This window comes from Lepisma saccharinum, chromosome 11, assembly GCF_977018435.1.
Source record: "Lepisma saccharinum chromosome 11, izLepSacc3.1, whole genome shotgun sequence".
NCBI lineage: Eukaryota > Metazoa > Arthropoda > Insecta > Zygentoma > Lepismatidae > Lepisma > Lepisma saccharinum.
In genome coordinates this window covers 61582282-61606342 of record NC_139239.1, presented here as the reverse complement: position 1 = coordinate 61606342, position 24061 = coordinate 61582282, and the positions used below count along the sequence as shown (strand labels likewise).

General features: G+C 36.2%; 1 protein-coding gene across 1 annotated transcript in view; it reads right to left on the bottom strand.

Moving 5' to 3' along the window:
• Positions 1 to 582: 582 nt before the first annotated feature.
• The window catches only part of LOC145995275 (phospholipase B1, membrane-associated-like), a 43393-nt gene continuing 19914 nt past the window's right edge, over positions 583 to 24061 (bottom strand). Inside the window, exons 4-9 of the mRNA XM_083131861.1 lie at positions 18316 to 18542; positions 9305 to 9467; positions 7321 to 7475; positions 4968 to 5136; positions 2100 to 2265; positions 583 to 945 (exon numbers count right to left, since the gene is read on the bottom strand). Coding sequence (XP_082987987.1) covers positions 2108 to 2265; positions 4968 to 5136; positions 7321 to 7475; positions 9305 to 9467; positions 18316 to 18542 — 872 coding nt within the window. The 3' untranslated portion in view covers positions 583 to 945; positions 2100 to 2107. The remainder of the gene's footprint in view (positions 946 to 2099; positions 2266 to 4967; positions 5137 to 7320; positions 7476 to 9304; positions 9468 to 18315; positions 18543 to 24061) is intronic.

Below are 24061 nucleotides of genomic sequence, written 5' to 3'. Positions count from 1 at the left end.
GGTATCCTACGTTTGCTTCTCATGATATTCTTCAGAATAGCAAGTTTGTTTCCCATGCAATGTTCCAGCTCTAACACCGGAAATTATATACTATTAATTTTGAATAATTTTTAGTCTTATCAAAATTTTGTTTTGGGGAGATGTGCAGAGTTGCAATTGGTTGTTCCAGGAGCCCCTCCTGGCCCCTTACCTAACAACATCCCAGCACCTAATCATCAAACATGCTCATTGGGACAAGCAAAAGGCACTAAGAAAAATACAAATTAAGAAAAAAAAATGAAACAACTTAAAAGTCTGGCTTTTGATCTCAGGTTTAGGTATTTGTGTTTCCTTGCAAGTATCGCTTCATCATTTTCACCTAATCATCAGTCATCCTCATCACCATGAATAGGCAAAAGTGGCAATAAAACACCACAAAGTAAGAAAAATTCAGAATTAAGCTTAAAAGTTCTGGATCCTCTGCAACTTCCTTCTTCATTATTTGCCAATTAAATTGAACACATTGAAATATAAGTGAGAATGTTTTCATATTTAATGAAATGACAATAATTAATAAAAAACATAAATGTATTTATGAAAAAAAAAAAAACAATATTTACAAAGAGCATGTCTTTACACAGTTTTCATTTAAATGTTCCACAAAATTGAGAATAAATTAAACAAAGTTCTACTGTGAGCACAGTCACTGGTGTTTCCAAACTATAATTTGTGTAGAAGATCCACTACTACTGTCTTCAGGATAACACATGTAATGTTCTTTGTTTTGGTACCATCTTAACAGTTATGCAAATTCACTTTCATTTAGTGTCTTGCACAGTTTTCACATTGAAGGCATGCTTTCACACTACTGTATTATCACATGTAACTTGTAAGCACACACTGATGAGATATTTACAGGAGTATGTCAGTCTCTCAATTGATGATTTCTGATGGATGAAAATTCAACTACAGGTGAAAAAAGAAAATAAAAATCGATTATAAACTCAAATCTTTTTAATCGGGGAATATAAAAATGATTTTGGTTCCTATAATTTGCATGAAATGAAATTATAGTAAGATAATGGAGAACTGAATATGCATATCTTTACTCTGTTATTTTGCACATGTATAACTTCTCTTGTTTTTAGATTTCAGATGTTCTATTATTTTCATATGTTCAATTCAAGTAAATGGGATCAGGGGATACTGCTTCTGGGCAATTCCATTGTGATGGGTGTGACATTCAGACAAATTTACATTCATTTTTTAATTACTTTTTTAACACCTTCAAATATGTAGCTCTAGCATTTGATTTTCGTTGATAAAAGTTTCAGAATATTCCTCCCCCATCTCAATTTTCAGCTACAGAAAATACATTTTTGTAATTGTGATGGGCGTGACACTTCTGAGACTTAACTTTAAGAACTTCCTCAGTCTTTCAGAAAACTCTGTAGAATATATAGGTTTACTAAGACATTTGTATTTTATTTTCACAAAGCAAACTTTAGTCGATATTTAGATGCTTTTAGTTTCTAAAAATATCACTACATACTTTTTTATAAACATTTTTTGCCTGTGACTGGTGCGACATCGATCATGCACATTATTTATTTTGTAGGATTATGGAACAATGCAAGGGCTAAGAAAATTATCATAAATAGATTCTTCAAAATAAGGTTTGTTTCAGAAATGAAGTAGGATACTGAGAGCTTGAGATATAGAAACAATAAATGAGACAATTAGAATGAAATTGGAATTAATTTAGTTTTCTTATGGTATAATACTATATCATAATGAAACTAAATTAAGTAAAAACTCCACACATAAAATTCCACTTCTACTATTAAAAGTAATAGGTTTGAAACAATGTTATCTTTAAAGCCCTCAAACTAATATTTGTATTAATAATTCCAAATTGTGCATAGTTTTTTCTTTAATTGGATGATACTTTCAATAAAAATAAATTAACCTTGTGTTGTCCACTTTCAAAGGGAATGGCTCTTCTGCTAATAAACATCAAAAGTAAAAATAATAATAATAATAGTAATAATAATCAAGGGCAATGAATATAAAATACGAAGCAGTGACACTAAAATAACTAGTCATCGGAGCAAGCTTACCACTGTCTTCACTGATGTCCTGTCTCAAACAAGGTTTTACTGTTTTTTGAGGTATAAAAGTATGGAGCATCTTCTGTTGGACACAGAAATCTCTCCATAAGAGGTTCCCAGCCATAGGTTTTGTTGCCTATTGGTTCTAGCATATTATTCCAGAGAGCATTGGCAACTAAGTAAAAGAAAGTTAAAATATATTAACTTGTTATACTCCAATACCAAAAAAATAAACTGCAAGTTTGTTGAAAAATAAAATATCATTCTTTTTGTTAACAAGTCTAGTTTATATGTGACCATAATATTTTTTTCTGCCTTATATCACTGTTCAGTCTTTCAAATTATGCTAAGAAATTTTCCACACTGATTTCGGTTTTAATTTTTCAATCTTTACTAATAGTTTGGCTAAAGAAATATGTTTTGTGCATGATAAATATAAATGGGATTTTCTTTGCATACATAAAATTCATACTGATCATTCACATAATTATATAGTTTCCTGAACTTTCTCTTCCATAAAACCCTGCTGAATATTTCTACTGTTTTCAGTAGACAAATTCTACTGTTTTCAAATGTATTCTACTGTGTGCTGTGAAATGTACTGAAATCCTATTGCAGATCTACTTTACAGCTACTGTGCTCTACAGTATGACTACTGTACTCTTCAGTAAGGCTACTATACTGAAAAAACAATGTATACAATAATGCATAATACTTGCTATCATATATTATAAAATCATATTGACTCCAAAAATAGACAAATTAATTCTTGACACCATATTGGCAGCGATTTTGAAGTGAATTGGCAAAACAGTACATGAACTGAATTTCTACTCTGTTTCTAATGAATACTACTGAAGTCAGATATATCTTAATGAATAAGTTACTACAGTTCTTTCTTAAAAAATAATTCAACCTTAAAGCAGCTAGCAGTTTGAATACATGATCATATCAGTTGATTTTTTTTTCAGCATGGAATATCCATGGTTATTATTATATCTGTGTAATGCAATTGCAGAGAGGAGCCATCTTTTGATCAACGTAATCAGCAGTGTTTGCTTGTTTTGTTTTTTCAAAGCATTGAGGGTCAGGTCTTCATTTAAACAAATTTCTTGCTGTTTTCGTGTGAATAGGAAGAACAATATGTCAATTTATGTATAAAGGAGTATATTTTTCAATTTTCTACAACTGCATTAACCACAATGAAGCTACACATTTAAAAATGTGTTCTCTTTATTTGATTTCTTTGTTGTGTGAATGTATTCCTAAGTAGCAAGTTCCACATGCTGTACTGTACATTATTTTAGTTGTTTATATGATTTTCCATTGCATTTTCAGTTGTATAGATAAGAAATGTTCATTACTGACAAGAGTACTGTTTTCAGACAGCAATATACTGAACACAATAAAATATATTAGTTGTACAATTATATTACTGAAAACATTAAGAGTACAGTTCAACTACTTAAGATAGAAGAACCGTTGGACTACCAAACACAGTAGAAAACATTAGGAACATAGTTCATCTACTGAAAACAGTAGAAACAGTTGGGCTACTAAAAACAGTAGAAAATATTAGCACTACAGTTCAGCTACTGAAAACAGTGGCCTACTAAAAACAGTAGAAGACAGTAGCATTACAGATCATCTACTGAAAATAGTAGATGTTTCAAAACATCCATTAATCTACTGAAAACAGTAGACAGAATTTCCAGTAGGGAACGTGAAGAAGTGACTGGCAGGGAATCATTATTATTTTGGTTATTTTTATAGAGAAAAGAGACATGTACTAGTACATGACTACCAATCAAACTGGCAAATGGAGATGGAGACAGTAGTTTCTTTGCAGCGAGTTTATCAATAAATATTTATGTAGTCTTATGGTGATTGTGCATTATGTCAATTTCTATACCTATGAAAAAAAGTTGGTTTACTACGGTAACCAAAGGCAATATGGGAGAATGCCCACTGACATAACATGACAACAACTGAAGACCGCATCTATTGCATTATTGTAATGCTTAACAATGAGTAAACATATTGATACTGATATTGTGTTTGACTCTCATTCTGCAGAAGCTATGTGGATGGTAATTGGTTAAGTGGCACAAATTATCTTGCAAGAGATTTCTCATTGATAACTTTTACATTGTCTTCAAAAGTGGAAGGTTTCTTCCTGACTTTTATTTTTCAATATACACAAATATATATATACTACTAGAGTATATATTTGGCCTCACGATAAATTATATATATATATCTCAGAACATAAATCTATATTTTAGTTTTCATTACATTGGCCCAATGTAAAAATCACATGTTGGGCCAACGTTGGAACTATGGCCAAAATTACCATTGCCCAACCGTATGTTCTTACTTCTTGCCAATTATCTTCAGTATGGTAATACGTAATGTAAGAATCACTTTAAACTGGGACTTAGTATACCAACTCAATCAATCTAATGTAATATTGTAATAGCCACTTTTGGTTACTTGGGATGTCCTGTCTACGTAGATCTTCTAACTTTACTTTTGACAGTAATATTCATGCGAAACACTGGCCAAAACTCTGCTCTTTTGATTGCTAAAATTCTGGTAATATAATTGAACTGTAATAAAGATTTTCCAGATTCAATTCCTCACAGACATTACTTTTGTTGGTCATATATCGTTCTGACTTCTGTCCTGGTGGGAAATAAAACATTTAAAAAATGAAATGTAAAATAGCACCCGCAAGCTGCTCAATATATTAAATTTGCACAATAATATTTTAAAATATGTATTTTATGTTAAATTTTTTTGACTAGTTTATTTTTTAGTGAAAATTTTACCAATAATACCGGTTCAAAGAAACAAAATGTATTTAAAATTTCTTACCTAATGCATTCCCTTTTTGACTGAAATGAAAGCAGTCAGGAGCAAAATAGGAAAGATCTGGCACCTCACCAAAAATTGTGTTGACATTGTCTGGGTTTTGGACACCAAGGAAAAATGGTTGAAGAACAACAGTAAAGTCCTCCTTTTTCTGATAACGTTCACTCTCAGCCTAAAATACAAAACAAAATACAATTAGGTTTAAGACTCAAGTTACAAGAAATTAATGTTTTATTATTTTTATTTATTTGCACATGATTATACTCGAAAGAAGTACTTTTTTCTGAAAAACTTATTTCAATTGTTTAATTAAGAGACCCAAGGAAGCTCGCAATATTATATTGAATACATACTCATTTAACCTTACCTGAAAATATCTTTTATAAAGATGAAAATTCAACTTTGGTTTAAATTAGAGGTGTGTGGTATGGAAAATTTTTGGTTAGAATGGGATCGGGATGATAAATTTTGAAAAATCCTGTCATTTGGGACAGGAAATATGACAGTGAAAATCTCGAAATATACATACTATTTCTCCCTCACATAATTATTTTATATATATATATGCAATAAAAGCTGTTAATTCCAAGAACTTACAGATGCTTGTAGTGCAGAAAACATCAAGAAGTAACAGTTTGTAAATATTGTCATTTTGAATTTCCTGATTATTCAGGATCCTGAAAAGTCACGAAACCATTTTCTTAAGTCTGGATTGGGATGGCATTTTTTTTTTCCTAACCCCAGTCCCAACTTTTTTTATGATCCCATACACTCCTAGTTTAAACACAAGATAAATATGCATGCATCACATAGGGCCGCAACAATGGCAAAGTAGAAATATTGTTGTGTTGTAATCAAGGGGTCCAGGTACAAAGTAGTTTGGATCAAATTTTATTTCCAGTCCTGATTAGCCTATCTGTGTATAAAGTGTACTTAAACACTAACCATACACTACATGTATTACTTTACAATACTGCTTGTCATGTAAGGAATTTATTATTACATTTACATGTGATCTTTTATGGTTTTTCTCTCCATTTGTTTACTCATGACCATTCATTTTCAGAAGTAGGTAGAAATTATAGAATTTAGGCTGTACAATTATGAAAAATGTGAATGAATTAATTTATTTTACTTCGCATTTCTGACACTTTTGGCTAATTGTGAAAATGATGATGAATGGTCATCAGTTGCTGGCAACTTTTTCTTTAGGTGGGTTAGTTACAGTTTGCCAAGACAGACATTTAAAATACCCAATAATAAGAATAGATTAACATACTTTGAAAAATATGAATATTCTAGTTTCCTTGAGGTGCATATAGAAAGTCTGGTTTGTTACAAAATAGAAACAAAACATCTTTGTGTTTAAATTTTGTTCAAATTAACATCAGGCCCTGAATAAATGGAATAAGAAATCCTCAATGGCTAATATAAACAATAGAAAAAAAATCTTTGTAGCACGCAATGTTAATTGGACATTATCCTTTGACTAATGTTTTAAACTATACTTATTTAGTTATTCTAATACTATGCGTTGAAAGAGCACTCCTTCTCTCGCCTTCAGGTGAAATTTCTTTTGCCGGTGGTGGGAAGAAAACAAATTTCTCCTGAAGTATAGAAGAAACGTAATGTTAAGATTAAGTATAGTTTAAAGCACTAGACAATGGATAATGTCCAAGGATGTATTTAAGGGGGAGGGAGGGTCCTGGGGTCTGGACCCCCTTGAAGGATTTACCAAGTATTAAAATTAAAAAATATATATTCCCTCCCCCATATATGTATATATATATATGTGTTGCATTTATTGTTGCATAACCGATGGTTAATAATTTCATCTGAACTTACTAGTAGGCAAGGATTATAAATCGATCACACGGCTTTGAAGGACATTAGTAAAGATTTATGCTTGCACACTGCTATTTATGATGATATGCATAAAATATTAATCAGAAACTTTACTTTTCGCCATCTGGATCTAACATCCTTTCTTGTTATTCAATAAATATTCATTTCTTCATCTATTTGACATTAATTTCTTTGCCAGGGCACTTGTCTTTATGCAAATTATGCCGATCTTAACTACACATAAGCTAGATAAAATATGTGCTGTTATACCTAGTATGTATAATCTTATACCATAATTTTACTTATTTGTGTAATAATATTAATTAATATAATTTAATTTTTATCAATTTAATATAATTATAATATGCTTGTTTATTATTATTATTAATGAGACACTTGCCCCCCCAAATATATTTCTAGATACATGCCTGATAATGTCCAATTAACATTGCATGCTAATGTAGAACCAATTATCACTAACATTCAAAGAACTAAAAGACTTTGTACTCACCACTTCCCTTTCAGCTTCCCAATAACCCTGAAGCATCCGAGAAACAGACTCAGCTTTTGCTCTCTCTACTCCACCAAATAGACATGAGCAGAGAACCAACTGTTTCATGTAGCACATAAATGGCACATTCTTCATGTTTCGCAGAAGTATAATATCTGAAATTAAATTGAAATGTCTTCAAATGCTGGAATATTCACTAGGAATGGCATTGAAATGAGATTGGACCCTTTGAAACTTTTCTAGATGAGACTGTTTTGGAGAATTAATAAATTACATGGAATTTCACCGGAAATCCCACTTTAAACATTCCAATATCTCCTAAGTTTCAAATTCTTGCTCATAGAGGCACCACTATGTTTGTGTTCCAACAGATAAACATAGTACTAAATTATTTAAATGTGACTTTTTCTCAAAACTATCTTGAATGGACTACGCTACATGTGCTCTTGAACACCTCATATAATCCTAGAAGACCCATTTTTGTGCAACTTCATCCAATACTTTCAAAGTTAAAATACGTGTTTATTATTTTTTTAACAGTACACAACTTTAGACAGATAATGTGTATTATCATGGAAATTCGGAAGGGGGGGGGGGGGGGGCAAGGCCCCCTGGAAAATGAATGTCCACCTGAAAAGTATATATTTCACACAATTTCATTTCAATTGAAGGAAAATGAAGGAAATGCTTCAAACTGAAGATATGTTTTGACGAGGCATCACTATTATGGGGGAAATATGCCTCCTTTCCCCCTCTTGCCACACACACACACCCTGGAGAAAATTACCTTGCTTGCCCCTCCCTGTAAAAATTCCTGCGAACGTCCATGTGTATTATGGTAATATATTTTGCTTGTTGCTAGTAAAATTATTTTTAATGAGTGCAGGAAGAGTGTGGGTGATAGATCAATGGTTTCACCTTAATGTCACCTGTATTTTTGCAACTATATATATATGCAGAAATTTCATCAAAGGTTCCTTGTGATATTCCATACAATACTTTTGGAGAGGATGATACATGTGTGTAACAATCATTCAAGAGATTGTCCTAGGTCAGGGGTGGTGCCACAGGTTGGCCCCGAAATCACACTGACCCATCCTGTCAAAATGTAATGGTAAAAAATTCTATGATAAAAATAAAATGAGACCACATAATAATAAAGTGCACTGAAATAAGCTTTTCGTTTTGGGGAGATGTATACTCAGCAGCGTATTTCTGATTTCATTCTGGAAAATAGTTTTTTTTTGGACAAGCAAATTTGTGTATTTTACCAGTAATTAAACTAAGCTATTGCCTTGTGGTTTTAAGTACCTTAGAGCATTGGTTCTGATTTTCGTCATTAAATCTTATGATAATATTTACACGTAATTTAGAAACACTTAGGATATTTACTTTCTAAGAAAATCGAAACACACACAAAAAGAGCTATCAAATTACTAGCACCAGAAACAACTAAATTTCTATTGCCAAATTCAAACTTAGCCCATCTTACCTCCCAACAAGGTTCTTGTGAACATCATAATACATGTAAAATATTAGCAGTATGTCATGAAAAACAACCTGCTGATGTCTAGGCTCAGTGAGGATTGTCAGTTGCAGAATGCTGCCCCTCTTTAATCCACAAGGCAGCATAGTTTTCGAGAGTGAAATCTTTGATGACTAGATCATTAATGGACACGAATGATTTTTCAATTGTATTTGTTATATAGTTTAGAAATTGTATATTATATTATTTCAATTCTATTTTCTTTGAGGGGAATAAAAACAACTCTGGCAGGGATAAAAATAATTTTATTTTGCAGAGGATATTTTTTTCTCTGTGGGGGCAGAAATCCCCGGCATCCCCCCTGTTAATTCGCACACTGATAATGTGAATATAGAATACATTTTTCTTTGAAGATGTGGCGGATATTATCCAATGTGTCATCACCACTGGCTTAGATATTGAGAAAACAATAAAGAAGGAGGAGGAAGGATAGCTTACTTGGAACATGAATAAGATTCACAAATGTTCTTGGTAGATTCTTCTGTAGGTAATCCAGTGTTAGTTCCAGCTGTTTCCTATGTGCGGCTGGGGAGTCCTTATCTTGGTCCACGAAGCAATATTCATTGCATAAATCATTTCCTCCAATCAAAATGTTTATGAGCTGCAGAGAGAAACAAAAGATTTTTAAGGATCTTATGCAGTTACAGAAACAGAATATAAACAGAAATGGGTCATGAGCAAATGTGGAAAGGATTTTGTATAAGTGAAATGTATATTCGCCACACACTGATATACTGAGTGTGATTTATCTGGTCATACCTTGTCTACGCAAAAGATTAAGTACAAAAAACTAAAGCTACTTCATATTCATTGAACCATGCCTTCTTAAGCATGTAGAGGAATGGGGAGGTAGAGACACACACATTCACAATCTCAGCCATTTGTGAAAGTGAGAGCACCACGCTCTGGCTACCTTTACATTATCCCCCCCTTCCAAGGGTTTACCCCAAGTACCCAATTACTACAGGCTGGGTGAAGCAGATTTATGCAGGGATGTGGTTGGAAAACTTCCCAAGTTTTAGATCACCCATTCCAGGAATCAAAACTGTCGCTCCCATGTTGCAGTCACACCAGTTACACCATGACTTATTATTATTATTATTATTATTATTTTGTATGAGAAGATACTATATTTGAGTATCTTTTCATGTACTCAATGTTCTTTTGTTTACGAAAGCAGGGCCAAACAAGGAGTTATAACTCTCATCACTCTCATCAATGCATCAGTAAAAGTAGAAATTTGAAAAGAGTATTATATGTCCTGTCCTTTTAAATTCAACCTTATCTTTCACAGTCTATAATATGAAACAATATCACTTTAGTTACTAACATGAAGCATTTAATGTAAAAAAAACAAAAAACAAATGGAACTGAACTAATGAGGTGTTAATAATATCAACTAGGTGTGGTACAAATGGCGTGGAGTACACTTCCTTCTACTTCTGGAGTCTGCAAGTCAGAGTAGGGTATAATATTGGTAAGTACCTTTTCCCCTTTTCTTCCAAAGTTTATTTTATCTGTACTGAACAGTTAATAATGTTGATTGATTGATTGATTTGGTGTTTTAAGTTCACTTTATGCACAGTAAAGATAATTGAGACTAGGCCTACAGTTTAAAGTGGGATCCGAACCACTATGTGCCTCCACCGGGTATCGAACCCGGGACCCCTTGATTACAAAGGCGAGGACGCTACCAGTTAATAATGTGAAAGATTTACCATTCCAAAGGATGCTGTGGAACGTTAAGGGAAACAATTGGCACTGGAACTGTTGCGTTGTTTCGTTATGAAATAAATCAGCATTTTTCTCAGCTTTATGCTTAGTAAACTTTCTGCTGTCAATTGGAATTTATTGAAACATCAATAACTTATATCAAACTAAACATTTGAAAGCTTTAAAATGTACTTTCCTGATTTACTGGCAATATTAGGATGACCATAATATTTCTGCCCAAAAACAGGACATCCCAAGTAGGTCAGTTTAACCTCCCCCTCCTTAAAAATCGGTTACCCTAATTATATTATTATTATTATTATTCAGTAAAGTATGGACCACACGAATGATACATCATACACATGAATGAAATTAAAAGATAACAATTATTACAATTTCAGTATGGCTTACACAGTGTTTCTGTCTCTTCCGATTAACCTTTGATGTTAGTCCTAAACTCAAGTATTTATTAGAACAACCATTCTTCTTGAGAACAGCATTATTCCATGACTGTACTGAAACTACATGTATGCTTCTAGACCATGCTTATTTACTGGTCTACAAATAATGGAACACACAAAACAATATAAGCAGTGAAGTACTACTGTTTGCTAGAACGTTCACGACGACAATGAAACATTTTGATTGTTATGAAATATGAAGTGTTTGAAACATAGTTCAGCTGTTTTTCCATGACGCTGGTTTAAAAATTGCATCAACATATTTTTAGAATGAAATGTCTCAAATTTAGACTTGATTTTCAAGCTAACTCCTAGACTTTTATAAAACGGGACAAATAGTGACATCTTTATAACATCTGAAACGGGACTGTCCTGGTCCAAATGGGACGCATGGTTACCCTAGGCAATATTCAAGGTTGCCTATTAAGAAAAATCTCAGTGTGCCCTCTTACCATATGACACCCTGCCTGTGCTAGTCTGCCAGAAGATGCATACACTATATACCTTGATATAAGAACAGCAGTTCCTAACATATTCTCCAACTAAGTTTTGTCATTATTTTTAGATATTAATCCTCAATCATTTGACAGTGAATTTACACTATAAAAATATCAAGTTTGTGCTTCAAAAATAACAGCACAAAACTATTAATTTTTGTTGGTTACAAAAATCACCTAAACCTAGAAATTTGTTAATTGTTTTTATAAGTTCTTGTTCATGGTAAATGAGTTCTAAAAGATCTGAGAAAAGACAATGTGTGTTATTTACTGAATAATTAGAAGAAGGAGAAAAGTTATCAGGCATGAACCTTTCTAGTAAAAAGATAAGTCTGCCGGTAATAATTCTCTTTCAAAGGAATTGCTAGGTTTTTTGACTTGCCAAGAGGTAATGGCTTGTAAAAAAATATTAAATAACCTTGTCAATCGATTTATGTTTACCTTATTAATATTTCTAACTGGGTTTAGCTTATCAGTGCAGTACATGTTGCCATAATAGTCCTTGCAGGTCCATCTAACATTTTCTCAGAGGTGCATCACCAATGAAATTCTACTACCCTATTGGTATTCGCAGTTTGACCCTGGGAATAGATATCATTTTATGTGGCATATTCTGTTTCCGATATGATCCAAGAAATCAAGATGTTACTCTTGCCTTTATTTAAAATTGTCAAGTTCCATCAGAACTAATTAACTCTCTAGCCATCTTAAACCCGAAGGTTTATGGCTGCAGCAACACAAGACTTCCATCTGTCTCTATCCTAGACAAGATCAATCCAATCTTTTCCATCCTTAACGAATTCCTCTAGGTCTATCTCAACGTTATTTACGTCTTAGCCTTCCTACAGGTATCTTACCATCAGGTTTCCCAAGAAGAATCCTTCTTTTTCTCTCCCATTCGTGTCACATGGCCTGCCCATCTAAGTCTTCTTGATTTAATTATTCTAATAATATCTGTACAGGAATACAAATTGTGCAATTCTACATTATGTAATCTTCTCCACTCACCTGTCTCCTCATCCCTTTTAGGTCCAAATATTTTTCTAAGGATATTATTTTCAAACACTCAATGTATTCTCCTCTTTTAATGTAAGGGACCAAGTTTCATGTCCATATAATATTACAGGCTAAATTACTGTTTTGTATATTTTAACTTTTAGTTTCTTAGATATTATACGAGAAGATAAAAGTTTATGAAGATAAAAGTAACACACATTTCCTGAAATACCCTGCATAAGAAATTTTTAAAATCATTATTAATAGGGCAAGAATCATATAGAGAAGGGGATGAAAATTTAAAAAAAAGAAGAAATATGAATGAATTTTTCTGGCTAAGTGGCTGGAGGATAGTGAGGGGGTAAACTGATCAACTGGGGTTGTCTGTAGTACACTTTTTATTTACACCACATACTATACTACAACCGTTCTAGTTTCTGGCATGAACCCTCCCCTTTCACTTAGCTGTTGGCGTTCCTGAGGGAAGTAGGCGACGTGCATTGGTTACTTGCTGAGTTACCTTTCCTACGCGTCACAGCAGGTGCTCGGACAGCCAATCAGACATTCATGTTCTTGAAATCTGCCTGCGCTCTTATGCTATTGGAGGCAGGGAATAACGGCAGACTCGGAACGGACAATCAGACGAGCACGTTCTTAAAATCTGCCCGCGCTGTCATGCTATTGAATGCCAGGAATAACGCCGGCCGTACTTCACATTATCATATTTCATTTTCCACAAACGTCATAAGAATGAATGCCATTTTGTAGAGTTGAGCACTTGTCTCATTATCGCGAGCAGATTGCTTTCACTCTTTGCAAGCCACGAGAATTACCATTAATAAATAAAAATAAACGCTGCTATCTTCTTAACAATTCTATCTTCTCCCTAAATTTTGTCAAATTATGTTTCTCTGCAATGAATTTTTTACCCCAAAAAAAGCAGTTCTTCACAGGTTTTGAGGTGCTGGTTTTCCAAAAGGATATTTACTTTTGTTGATTGTCTGATATTTTCTAGTTATGAATGCAAATTTAACTGAAACCACACTCAGTTGTGTCGTGTGCTCTTATTTTTTACTAGCTATCGCAATAACAACTTAAAGCGTTACTCCTTGTCCGAACTTGCTTAAATGGATAAAATGACATGTTAAACATATTTTCATGCATATTTAGTCGCAAAATGATGCAAATGCAGTAATTTACCTGATATTTAGTGGGTTTTTTCGCAAATTTCAACACGCATTTTGTAGGTATCCTGTATAAAACACCACAAAAGTTGTAAACTTTCGGTTTTGGGAGTGTAATGTTTTCGATAACATTCTAGCCAAAGTTGGATTGTAAAATGTTATTTCAGTTTATTTTACCCAGGTTTTCTTATCTAAGGTTGCCCCCCTCCCGAAAATAAATTCTGGCTAGGCACGTGCATACAACAATGAGAAAAGTAAGCAAGACAATGACGTCCTTAAGGAGTGAACAGAGGATACTGCCCCCCCCCCCCGAAATTTACACGCGGCCCCCAAAACTTTTCAGGACTTAGAGGAAAAATTTTACTTTTCTATTTTTAAAGAAAACTCCAGATTATTTACTTCAGAAAACTTTCTGTACATCATATTCACTTTCGTTTTTTAGTTATTGGCAATTTTTGGGATATCACTATAGAGCGACCACAAGGAATAACCTTGGACGAAAAGTCCTCGCGCAGCTTTCTCTTCCTCCGTTCAGCTCTGGCCATAAGGAAGCATGGTCCACTCTCCCCCTCCCTTCCACGCGGGAGTACGGTGCACAGGAGTCGCGGGTCTGCGCAGGTTACTTTGCTTGTGGTTCCACTATAGACAAAGTTGAATATAAACTTAATGATGTGCCTTTAGTAAGTATTCGAAAAAATTGTGAACACCCACACGTGTACACATATACATATATAGGCCTCTCTCTCTCTATCTCTCTCTCCCGAGAGGAGAAAAGAAAGAGAGAGAGGGGGAAAGAGAAATAGAGAGAGCTCGCTATTTCTCTCTCTAAGAGAAAGAAAAAGAGAGAGAGGGGCCTATTTGAAATCTACCACTATGTACGATGGCACATAAATCATATACGAGGGTTGAGGCAAAAGTAGAGGCAACTATTTTTTTCCCCGCTAGAATGCAGGACCGGCGCAAAAATTCCATATATAGAAATGGAAGAGGATATCGTATAGTACTGAACATTGTATGAACAATGCTGGTCACGTGTACTGGGGGTTCGTACGGAAGTGTTAAAAAAAATCATTTAAAAATGTATCGTTCTACATACGTGTATTAGTCACAAGGATCGCATGTGTGAGCTTAATATGTAATAAATATAAATAACATATCCAAATTTGCCCCTTTCCCCCCCCCAAACACACCAGTCTAACTAGGTCCCTGAAGCAAGATGAGAAAGTGAAAAATATTAAGTAATGAATTAATATCATCAACCCATTATATTCCCCACTAAATTTAACCCAGTCTCCGGATGACATTGATGACATTTAAAGTTTGCGTTCATGAAGTGAAAGGGAAAACAAACCTATTGTTAATGTCAGTATGGCCGTAGATCGGTGAAAGTCGTTAATGTTCGTGAGAAGCAGACGACTCTGGATTCTTCCCAGCTACTCAGAGAAGCTTCAGACGGTCGACGCAAGAAACGGTCGCAAACTGATGCAACGCTCTTCACGTGACGTCTTTCAAAAGCGAAAGGAGGAGGAAGTTGCTGATATTCAACGGATTTGCTTTCGCGGAAGTGCCATGCAGAAAAGGCTAGGTTGGCCGCAGAACTTGTAGAAAGTCCATCAGATACGCACAAAAAGCTGGACGCACATTTTCAAAGGAGCGGAAATTCGTGTTTTTAGGAGTAGGCCACCTACAGTTATCTTTGCTGCACTCTCATGTCAAGATGATACAAGGTATCTTCAAAAAGTTCCCGGAATTCACCAAGAAAACATTTGAATTAAGTGTCCTTATTGGCAGTCTAATCACCATCGAGGTAGTCTTCCTGCACACACACGTTTGCTCCGTTGGCTGGATATATTTCCGAAACGCTTCCTTGGTACAGCTCCCTGCAATAAATATGAGACACCCAGATCACAACGTACAGTCACGAGCACTGCCGGTTTGTAACGATTACAGTGAAAGTCTATGTATTCATTCCAACCTGGCAGTGTCCGTGACTGTACAATACGTTTATCTGTGCCCAGATCCTGAAATGCTAGCCCTCCCTGCAAGGCGTTATGTGTGTTGCCTAACTGTACGCCGATAAGTGGATTTTAATATAAAATTTTCAATGGCAACTTGTACTGTCACCGTAGAGTTAGGTAACACACATGACGCCTTGGAGGGAAGCGAGCATTTCCGAATCTAGATGGCCCTTTTTTTTGCAGGTGACTGTACATACTGTAACCCAGCGATGTCGCTTGCTTTTATGTCCTCCATCATTGAGAAATGCTCACCGCAGAGGCCCATCTTGCGTGCAGGGAACGGTGAAAAGTCTGCAGGTGCTAGATCAGGCAAGTAAGCCGGGTGTGTTTCTCCAACACACGTACAGGACAGGTGAAAGGCTGCCACGCACCATCCCGTGAAAGAACCGTACCTTCTTGTACGAGCTCACCAATACCATTGGAGGAAAATTTTTGACGTGCAGTGTGGGGATGTGCGAGAACTTAGGATCAATTATTGTTGCTTATCCTATTTAGACTAAGGGGTCTTAGTTCTTTTGCAAAAACCTGCCGAAAAAGAATTCTGTCAAGCGGTGTGTATATTTTCAGCTGTATTTATTGATTCATTGGTTTATTTTACTTCGCTTTTCTGTCACTGTTGGCTAATCGAGAAGATAAGAGCGAGTGGTGATGTGATGAAATTGATAAAAGTGCACTCAGAGAACACCCTTGCCCAGGCCGGGATTCGAACCTGGTACCCATGGCGTCGTAGCTCCCTGTGCTGCTAACCCCTCCGCCACAGAGGTTGGCATTTCCAGCTGGAATATAAAGTGAGGGCTGAGGAGAAACGAAGTAGAACTCTTCGCTGATTTGCACTGTTGTCAGTTACTCACCCATTCACGCCAAGGTAATTAATTCATAATAAAAATATCAAAATATGGGAGGTATATCTAAAAAAATATCGTAGAGGAAAACTTCTTTAATTGATATTTCGGGATTATAGCCGATATCGTGTTATTTTAAGAAATATCGTATTGTTTGTGCCACGTGACAAGCCTGAAAATCTTGCGATTGCAACAGCTGCTTTTTCGCAAGGTAAAGGTAACTTAGATTTGATTTTCATTTGTCATAAAGCGTTCAGTTTTGTCAGTTGGCTATTGTTGATGCCAATTGACGTATGTGACCCGGATCCTTCTCCTCTCGTTTCATGTTAATTCAAAGGATGGTGACGAGCGAAGACTTCGCAAAATGTCGTTTCGAGAAGCCTGACTCGTTCACGGTCTTGCTTCGATGTGTATATGTGTGTACACACAAACACACACATACATATATTATATATATTACACCATGATATATCTGAATAATCGCTTACTTAAATTTTATGCAAGCTTTTCATGCACCTTACCTTACATCCTAATTTAGTAGCGTGTAAGACAGTAAATCTTAATTTCGATTGTACAGAAGGGCCTCCGAGATGGCGCAGTGGTAGCGTCGTTGCCTTGTAATCAAGGGATCCCGGGTTCGATACCCGGTGGAGGCACGTAGTGATTCGGATTCCACTTTAAACTGTAGGTCCAGTCCCGATTAGCCTTGCTGTGCATAAAGTGAACTTAAAACACCAACTCAATCAATCAATCGATTGTACAGACATTCTCTTGTTCTAAGTCTCGAGAATTCTCAAACGGTCTGCCTTCATTCTTGTTTTCATTTTGAGATTGTGGACTCGATCTCGTCTCGAAACAAGAGCCAGATTGTCTCTCACTCCAGGTCAGGGAGACGAAGCGGACTTGGTAGTGTCTTGGTCTTGTCTAGGGTTGTAAATGTCTATCCCGTTTGGATTTATAAACATCCATCTCGTTCTCGTCTAGGCCTCCAAGGACAAGTCTCGAATATGTAGTATGAGCTGCATATACAGGGTGCCACAAATGACCACAGCCGTATAAAGCTCATGAAGGCAAACAACTGATCTTAATAAAGTTGTTTTATTTCACGCCTCGTTTCGACGACAGAAGACCTCAAGAAATTGAATTTTATCTTGAATATATGCAACCAGGAGGCGCAGGCTTACAGTCAGCACTAATATACTGACTTTGGCACTGCGATAATCAGATACATATGCATTTCGTATGCCTGAAAAAGCCGAATAGTAAAGTAAGTGTAACATATTTACCAGTGGCGCAACAGCCCGTGAGGGCCAGCACCTACCTACCGACTGACGGCCTCTCTCCCACCTACCGAGGTGGGAGATCATCGTACCAGTTTCGGGGTGCGGTCAGCACAACGAACCCGCTAGTCGTAGCTCCCAAATTTCCTCACGATGGTGGGTGGCCACCGGTCCCATACACAGGCCGAAATCTGTGGAGAAAAGTTGTTACCCTTCACCCAAGAGACTCGAACCTGCGCTCGTCGCGGGGCCCAAAGCATGACACCTTAGTCTGCAAGGCCACGGTGAGGGACAATAAGGTAAATATGGTTAATGTACATTTTTCAAAAATCGTACTGAAGTCTCGAACGAGACCAAAATCTCGGTCTCGTCTTGTTTGTGTATCATTCCTACTCTGGTTGACTTTCTCTAGAGATATCTATACCAGTAATGTATCTACGAGTATGTTGAAGACTTACCTTCCAGTCGGTGTCAAAATTTATGAAGGGGTTCTTCTTTATCCTCTGCACCACCTTCTTCGCCTGGTGGAGGAGTTCGTCGTCCAGAGCTCCGTTCTCAGCAACATTGAATCCCGCTCCAGGGTTGTTGGACTCCACCGTCCCCAGGGCGTAACCCACAAGGTTTGGATTGAAGACCTTCAGAATGTTAGGCAGCGTTAGGTACTTCCTCCAGTTGCCTTGACCTCCTGCCAAAGAGAGAACCGGGGTTTACTACAAGTTAATCGCTCAATTCATGTCATCACTAGACCTCGGATTTTTAGATTCTAAAAAGTGTGCTTTCAGGTTCCTAAAATAGGCTCTAAAAATCCTAAAATAGGTTCGAAAAACCTTAAAATAGGTTCTAAAATTATAAAATAAGTCCTAAAAAACTTAAGTTAGGCTCGATAAATCCTGAAGTACGTTCAAAAAACTTGAAATAGTTCAAAATTCCTGAAAATTGCTGATTAGGTATAGTCACCGGCAGTGAAAATGGGACACCTATATCCTGAAGTACGAACTATCTTGCATAACGTTGTCTGTGTTGCCTAACCCTACGGCGATGGCAGAACATACCATTGGAAATTTGCTATTATAATCCATTCTTCGCCGTATAGTAGGCTAAGGCAACAATCTTTTTCATATTATCCACAGTCAAACCCCGCAATTTTGTCTGTGAGGATCATCTTATATGCTGAAAATAATCTTTCAACAAAAACATAGTCAGTGGTGCTAACTTCAATGCTGAAATGTTAGTTTGCAAGGCGTGAATGCCACAAAGCTCCGAAGTGACGGGAAAGTTAGCAAGACCACACCACTTGGGATGGTCGTAACAGTGGCACCAGACATTTTGCTTTGTTTAGAGCATTGAAAAATCACCATGGACTTGGAGGAAGGGAAATCGACAGAGTATGTTTCAAACACGTTCTTCATTGAATTTTTTCGTGAGCAAATGTATCTATGTGACATAAAGATCCTGTAAAACCTTTAAAAATATATGAAAACCTAAAACAAAGGCTTGATTTAGGCGCATATATCTAAAATAGGTTCTAACAAGGAAAACATGTCTTTTAGGCGCTATAAAACTTCATCAATTGTTGCGTTTTTTAACGAAATGCTGCCATAACTTATTACTTCTTACATACTTGTAAAGGAAACAATAGGTAAAAAAACCTAAAATCCGAGGTATAGTCATCAGACACTCATCACTTTTACCGACCATTTCAACGAGTCATTAAAACGCTTGTATCACCGCCATTTTTAACCAATCCTTACATCCAATGTACCAAACCAAAGCTGTGGCAAATTCTGTCATAAAGTATTGAATGATTTTTCACTCTAAGGGAGGTTTCACAACAAAGTGGCAACATGTCAATTAGGAAGGAGCAAATAAACAGCAATGTTTCACACTGTAGCAAAATGACAGGCCACGCAAGCCTGCATGCCACTGTTGAAATCCTTAAGTTTCGCTTCAGTGTGAATTCTCTAAATTGGAAGTAATTTTCTAAGTGAAGCTTGGTCGAAAGTATTGGATTTGAAAGTATATTGTATTCTGTGTATGTGTTTAGATTTCATCGATATAATATATATTTATATATACGAGGGTCATCCAGAAAGTAGTACCCGTTCGCGCCGTGTGGAGCGCTAGTGACGCGAGTAGCCGCCGCTCAAGGTCAAACTACTTCAGTTGACTGTCTGCTCAGTGTGTGCGAAGTTTCTTAGCGCTGTCATTGTAGTTATTGTTTGTGCGAGTGTTTACAATGTTTCAAAAAATTGAAAACGCCGCCACTTGTGAAGTTAGGGCTGTGATCAGATTTCTCAGCGCTAGGAATGTGCAACCATGTGATATTCACCGGCAATTAAAAGATATTTATGGAGACAATGTTATTGATGAGTCGTCTGTTCGGAGCTGGTATCGAAACTTTAACTCTGGGATGATAACGAATATTCAGGACGACCTTATGTCATTACGGACGAACTGCTGAGTGCAGTTGACGAATTCATCAAGAACGATCGGCGCGTCACACTGGATGAAATCAGTGAACAGTTCTCTGATGTTTCACGAACAATTCTTCATGAAATTGATTCAGATTTTCATCTCTTCACAAATCTAAAGGACTTTTTGGGAGGAAAGAACTTTCCCAGTGATGAGGAACTCAAAGAAGGGGTGAGTACTTTTCTCAGTGGACTGGCGGCAGAGGAATATGAAGTTGGCTTGCAAATACTCTTCACACGATATGACAAATGCTTAAATGTACATGGTGACTATGTAGAGAAGTAGTTTAAAGTTTGTTGTTAAAAATTACAAAGTTTTTTCAATAAATATTTGTTAGTTTTTTAAAAAAAATTAAAAAACGGGTACTACTTTCCGGATGGCCCTCGTATATATATATATATATATATATATATATATATATATATATATATAAATAATAATTGCTGTATGTATTATCGATATATGTTATTTTCACTATCCATTGAATATTTTATTGTCGGCCGATATACAAAAATATTGCATCATCCATATGGTTTATTTCATACTATTTTTTTGTATGTGAGCTATTTGAATGTTTTTGCCATATTGGATTGCTGAAGTAATTTGCTGAAAGTCACCCACTTACTTTTACGATGATTATTACAGGTTTCATTCGTTTCATTACAGAACTTTGACGTGTGTTACTATTCTCATCCTCCCTCCCCCCTTCGGAAACTCCACTTTGTTGGAGAATCACTTTCAGAGAGATTATTAATAAAGTTATTTTGTATATATCAATATTGTCTGCACACGAGTATCAAGAAAAATAAGTGTAACACGTAAAGAGTTAATACTTTGAGTTATGAAATTAGAAATTTCAGTTCATAAACGCAATATGACGTCTAAAGAAATGAATGGCAAAGTTTTTTTGCTTGTTCTTAAAAGCAAGAGTTAGATTTTGGTTTCGTTCCCTATTTGCTACGTATGTAGTAGGTGTTCCGGTTAATAATTCTTAATTTCGTCGCTGGATGGCGCTGGAAGCAAGGGTTGGTGCACAGTCTCAACTGTTACGTCAGTGTGTTGCCAGGACGGTACCTGTCAAAACGCCATGGATGTGCAACCGAGTGCGAGTGATAGTGATATTGGGTTTGTTTGGGAAACATGTTGACCTTCAAACCAAATAAAGAGCATGTGCGACACGTCCTGCTTTTCTTGTTCAATCAAAAGAAAAACGCGAGTGAAAGCCATCGTATCCTTGTGGAAACGTACGGTGACAATGTCCTAATGCAAGACGCGTTGGTTTCGACGATTCAAAAGTGGTCATTTCGACTTGAAAGACAAAGATCGCCCTGGCCATCCGAAAAAATTCCAAGACGCCAAATTGCAAGCAATGTTGGACGATGACGTTACGCAAACGCAACAACTACTGGCATAGAAGTTAAATGTTGGTCGCCAAACCATATCTAATGGTCTTCATGCCATGGGAAAGATCCAGAAGGCAGGAAAATGTGTCCCACATCATCTGAACGAGAGACAAATGGAAAAGCGAAAAACGGTGTGTGAAGTGTTGCTTTCTCGGCATGAAAGAAAGTCTTTCTTGCATCGGATAGTGACTGGGGACAAAAAATGGATCTACTTCGAGAACTCAAAACGCAAAAAGTCATGGGTTGACCCAGGACAATCTTCAACATCGACCGCAAAACCGAATCGCTTCGGAAGGAAGACAGTGTTGTGCATTTGGTGGGATCAGAAGGGTGTGGTGTATCATGAGCTTCTGAAACCAGGTGAAACAGTGAATGCCGTTCGCTACCGTCAACAACTCATCAATTTGAACCATGCATTGATCTACATTGTCGCCAGATTGGGCGACAAGACACGGAAAAGTGATTTTGCAGTACGACAACGCCTCATCACACACAGCGAAAGGCGTCAGAGACACCATTTCTGCACTTGGCTGGGATTTCTTGCCCCACCCGCCATACTCACCAGACTTAGCCCCTTCGGACTACCACTTGTTTTCATCGATGTCTCACTCACTTTCCCAGCAACACTTCAACAATTACGAAGATGTCGAACAATGGCTTGCTGACTGGATCACCTCAAAATGTGAACGATTTTTCTGGAAGAGCATACACAATTTGACGGACAGATGGCCACAATGTATAGCTAGCGATGGCGCAGACTTTGAATAAAGCATTTGTTACCTTTCTCCCCATATACACTTGTTTTCTTTCGGATCAATTAAGAATTATTAACCGGCACACCTGGTATGACAATAAATAGTTCAGTTACGTAGCGTATATTCGAATAGCATTTTACTTTTATTAATCCGTAATATGTGCTTTCTTGCATGAACTTTATTTGTTGTACTGTACTTTTGCACAAGTGCACACCGATCGTTTATTAGGATGTACTATACCATTGCATAACAGGTACCGTTCACAAACAAACTGCGGTAATGGATGGGACGACTTGTACCTTTTGAAAACCAGTTCTCGTTTGTTTATCTGCCTCATAAAAGCAATAACAGGTTGCAAGATGTTACTGAAACACCTCTTCATGACATCTTAGTGATTGGTCTCGTAACTTTCTCGCATGTTACGTCTGCCAGCAGGCTGCCTGAATGTACAAGAGAAACAAAAAGCCTTTTCGAATGCTAGGGCCTGGCAACGATGGATAAAGAAGGACCGTGTCTGCATAAAACGTAGGAAGCAGAGAAAGCGAAGAAGCGTTGTGTGCAAGAGAAAGTGCAGAACATCAACATTGCAAATTGGCTTCAGAAATGAACAAAAGAAAGCAAAGAGCAATGTCGCGTCATTTGTAGAGGTGTTTGCGAAGTTGTGTCTGCAGAAGATGAAATCAGTGACATACCCAGGATTTTGGCTTCGCGAAAGAAAATTCAGAAAGAAAGGGGGAGGGATTCCCTAGCTTTTCAGTTCGAGTACTGTGCATGCACATAAGTATTAACAAGGTAAATTGTCCATCACTACTATTTCGTTCATTTTATCTTTTATCCTACTCTTTTGGGTGAAATGACAACTGTAATGATAAATGTGCACAGTATGTCGACTGTGTCACGTACTTTTTCCTTCTTTAACTTGGCACTCGCTCTTCCCAAGGACACTGAAGAGACAAAAATATATTTATTCCAGTTGGGCATTTTGAACCACGACTTTTATAAAATGTCGCGACACAAATTAAATGTTTGTATTCTTTCAATTGATAAAAAAATCGCGTACGAATAAGCAAAACAGTTGATTTGAATTTTTGGCCAAAATGGAACTTGATATTATGAGGTCTGAATTTTTCTGAGTAGACACAACTTTCCAAATGTTGTGTTTGAGCTTATAAAAATCAGTTTTTGGCAAAATTAACATTAATTGTATTTTCAATTTGAGCTATATTTTTTTCAAATTGGAGAAAGGTACAATTTTTTAAAAGAATTATGTAGAGCGGTGCAAAATTACCGTACAAGTTAGTGTTTTTTGAAGGAGGCAAGGTTCTGAAAATGCAGTTGCTAAAAATGGTCTTAATATTGCAGCATGTGGAATAACTTCGGATTTTCTAGTGGTCCTAAAATCATACAGTATGTAACATTCTTATTCGTACACACGGATTTTCCAAGAAAATGCTTTAATATCTGAAAGGAAATACACTCTTTTGAAATTGTTTCTTTACATTAAATAACTAATATCATTACGAACATAAAATCTTACCCAAATTCTGTATAACCAATGACAATAATAAATTAAA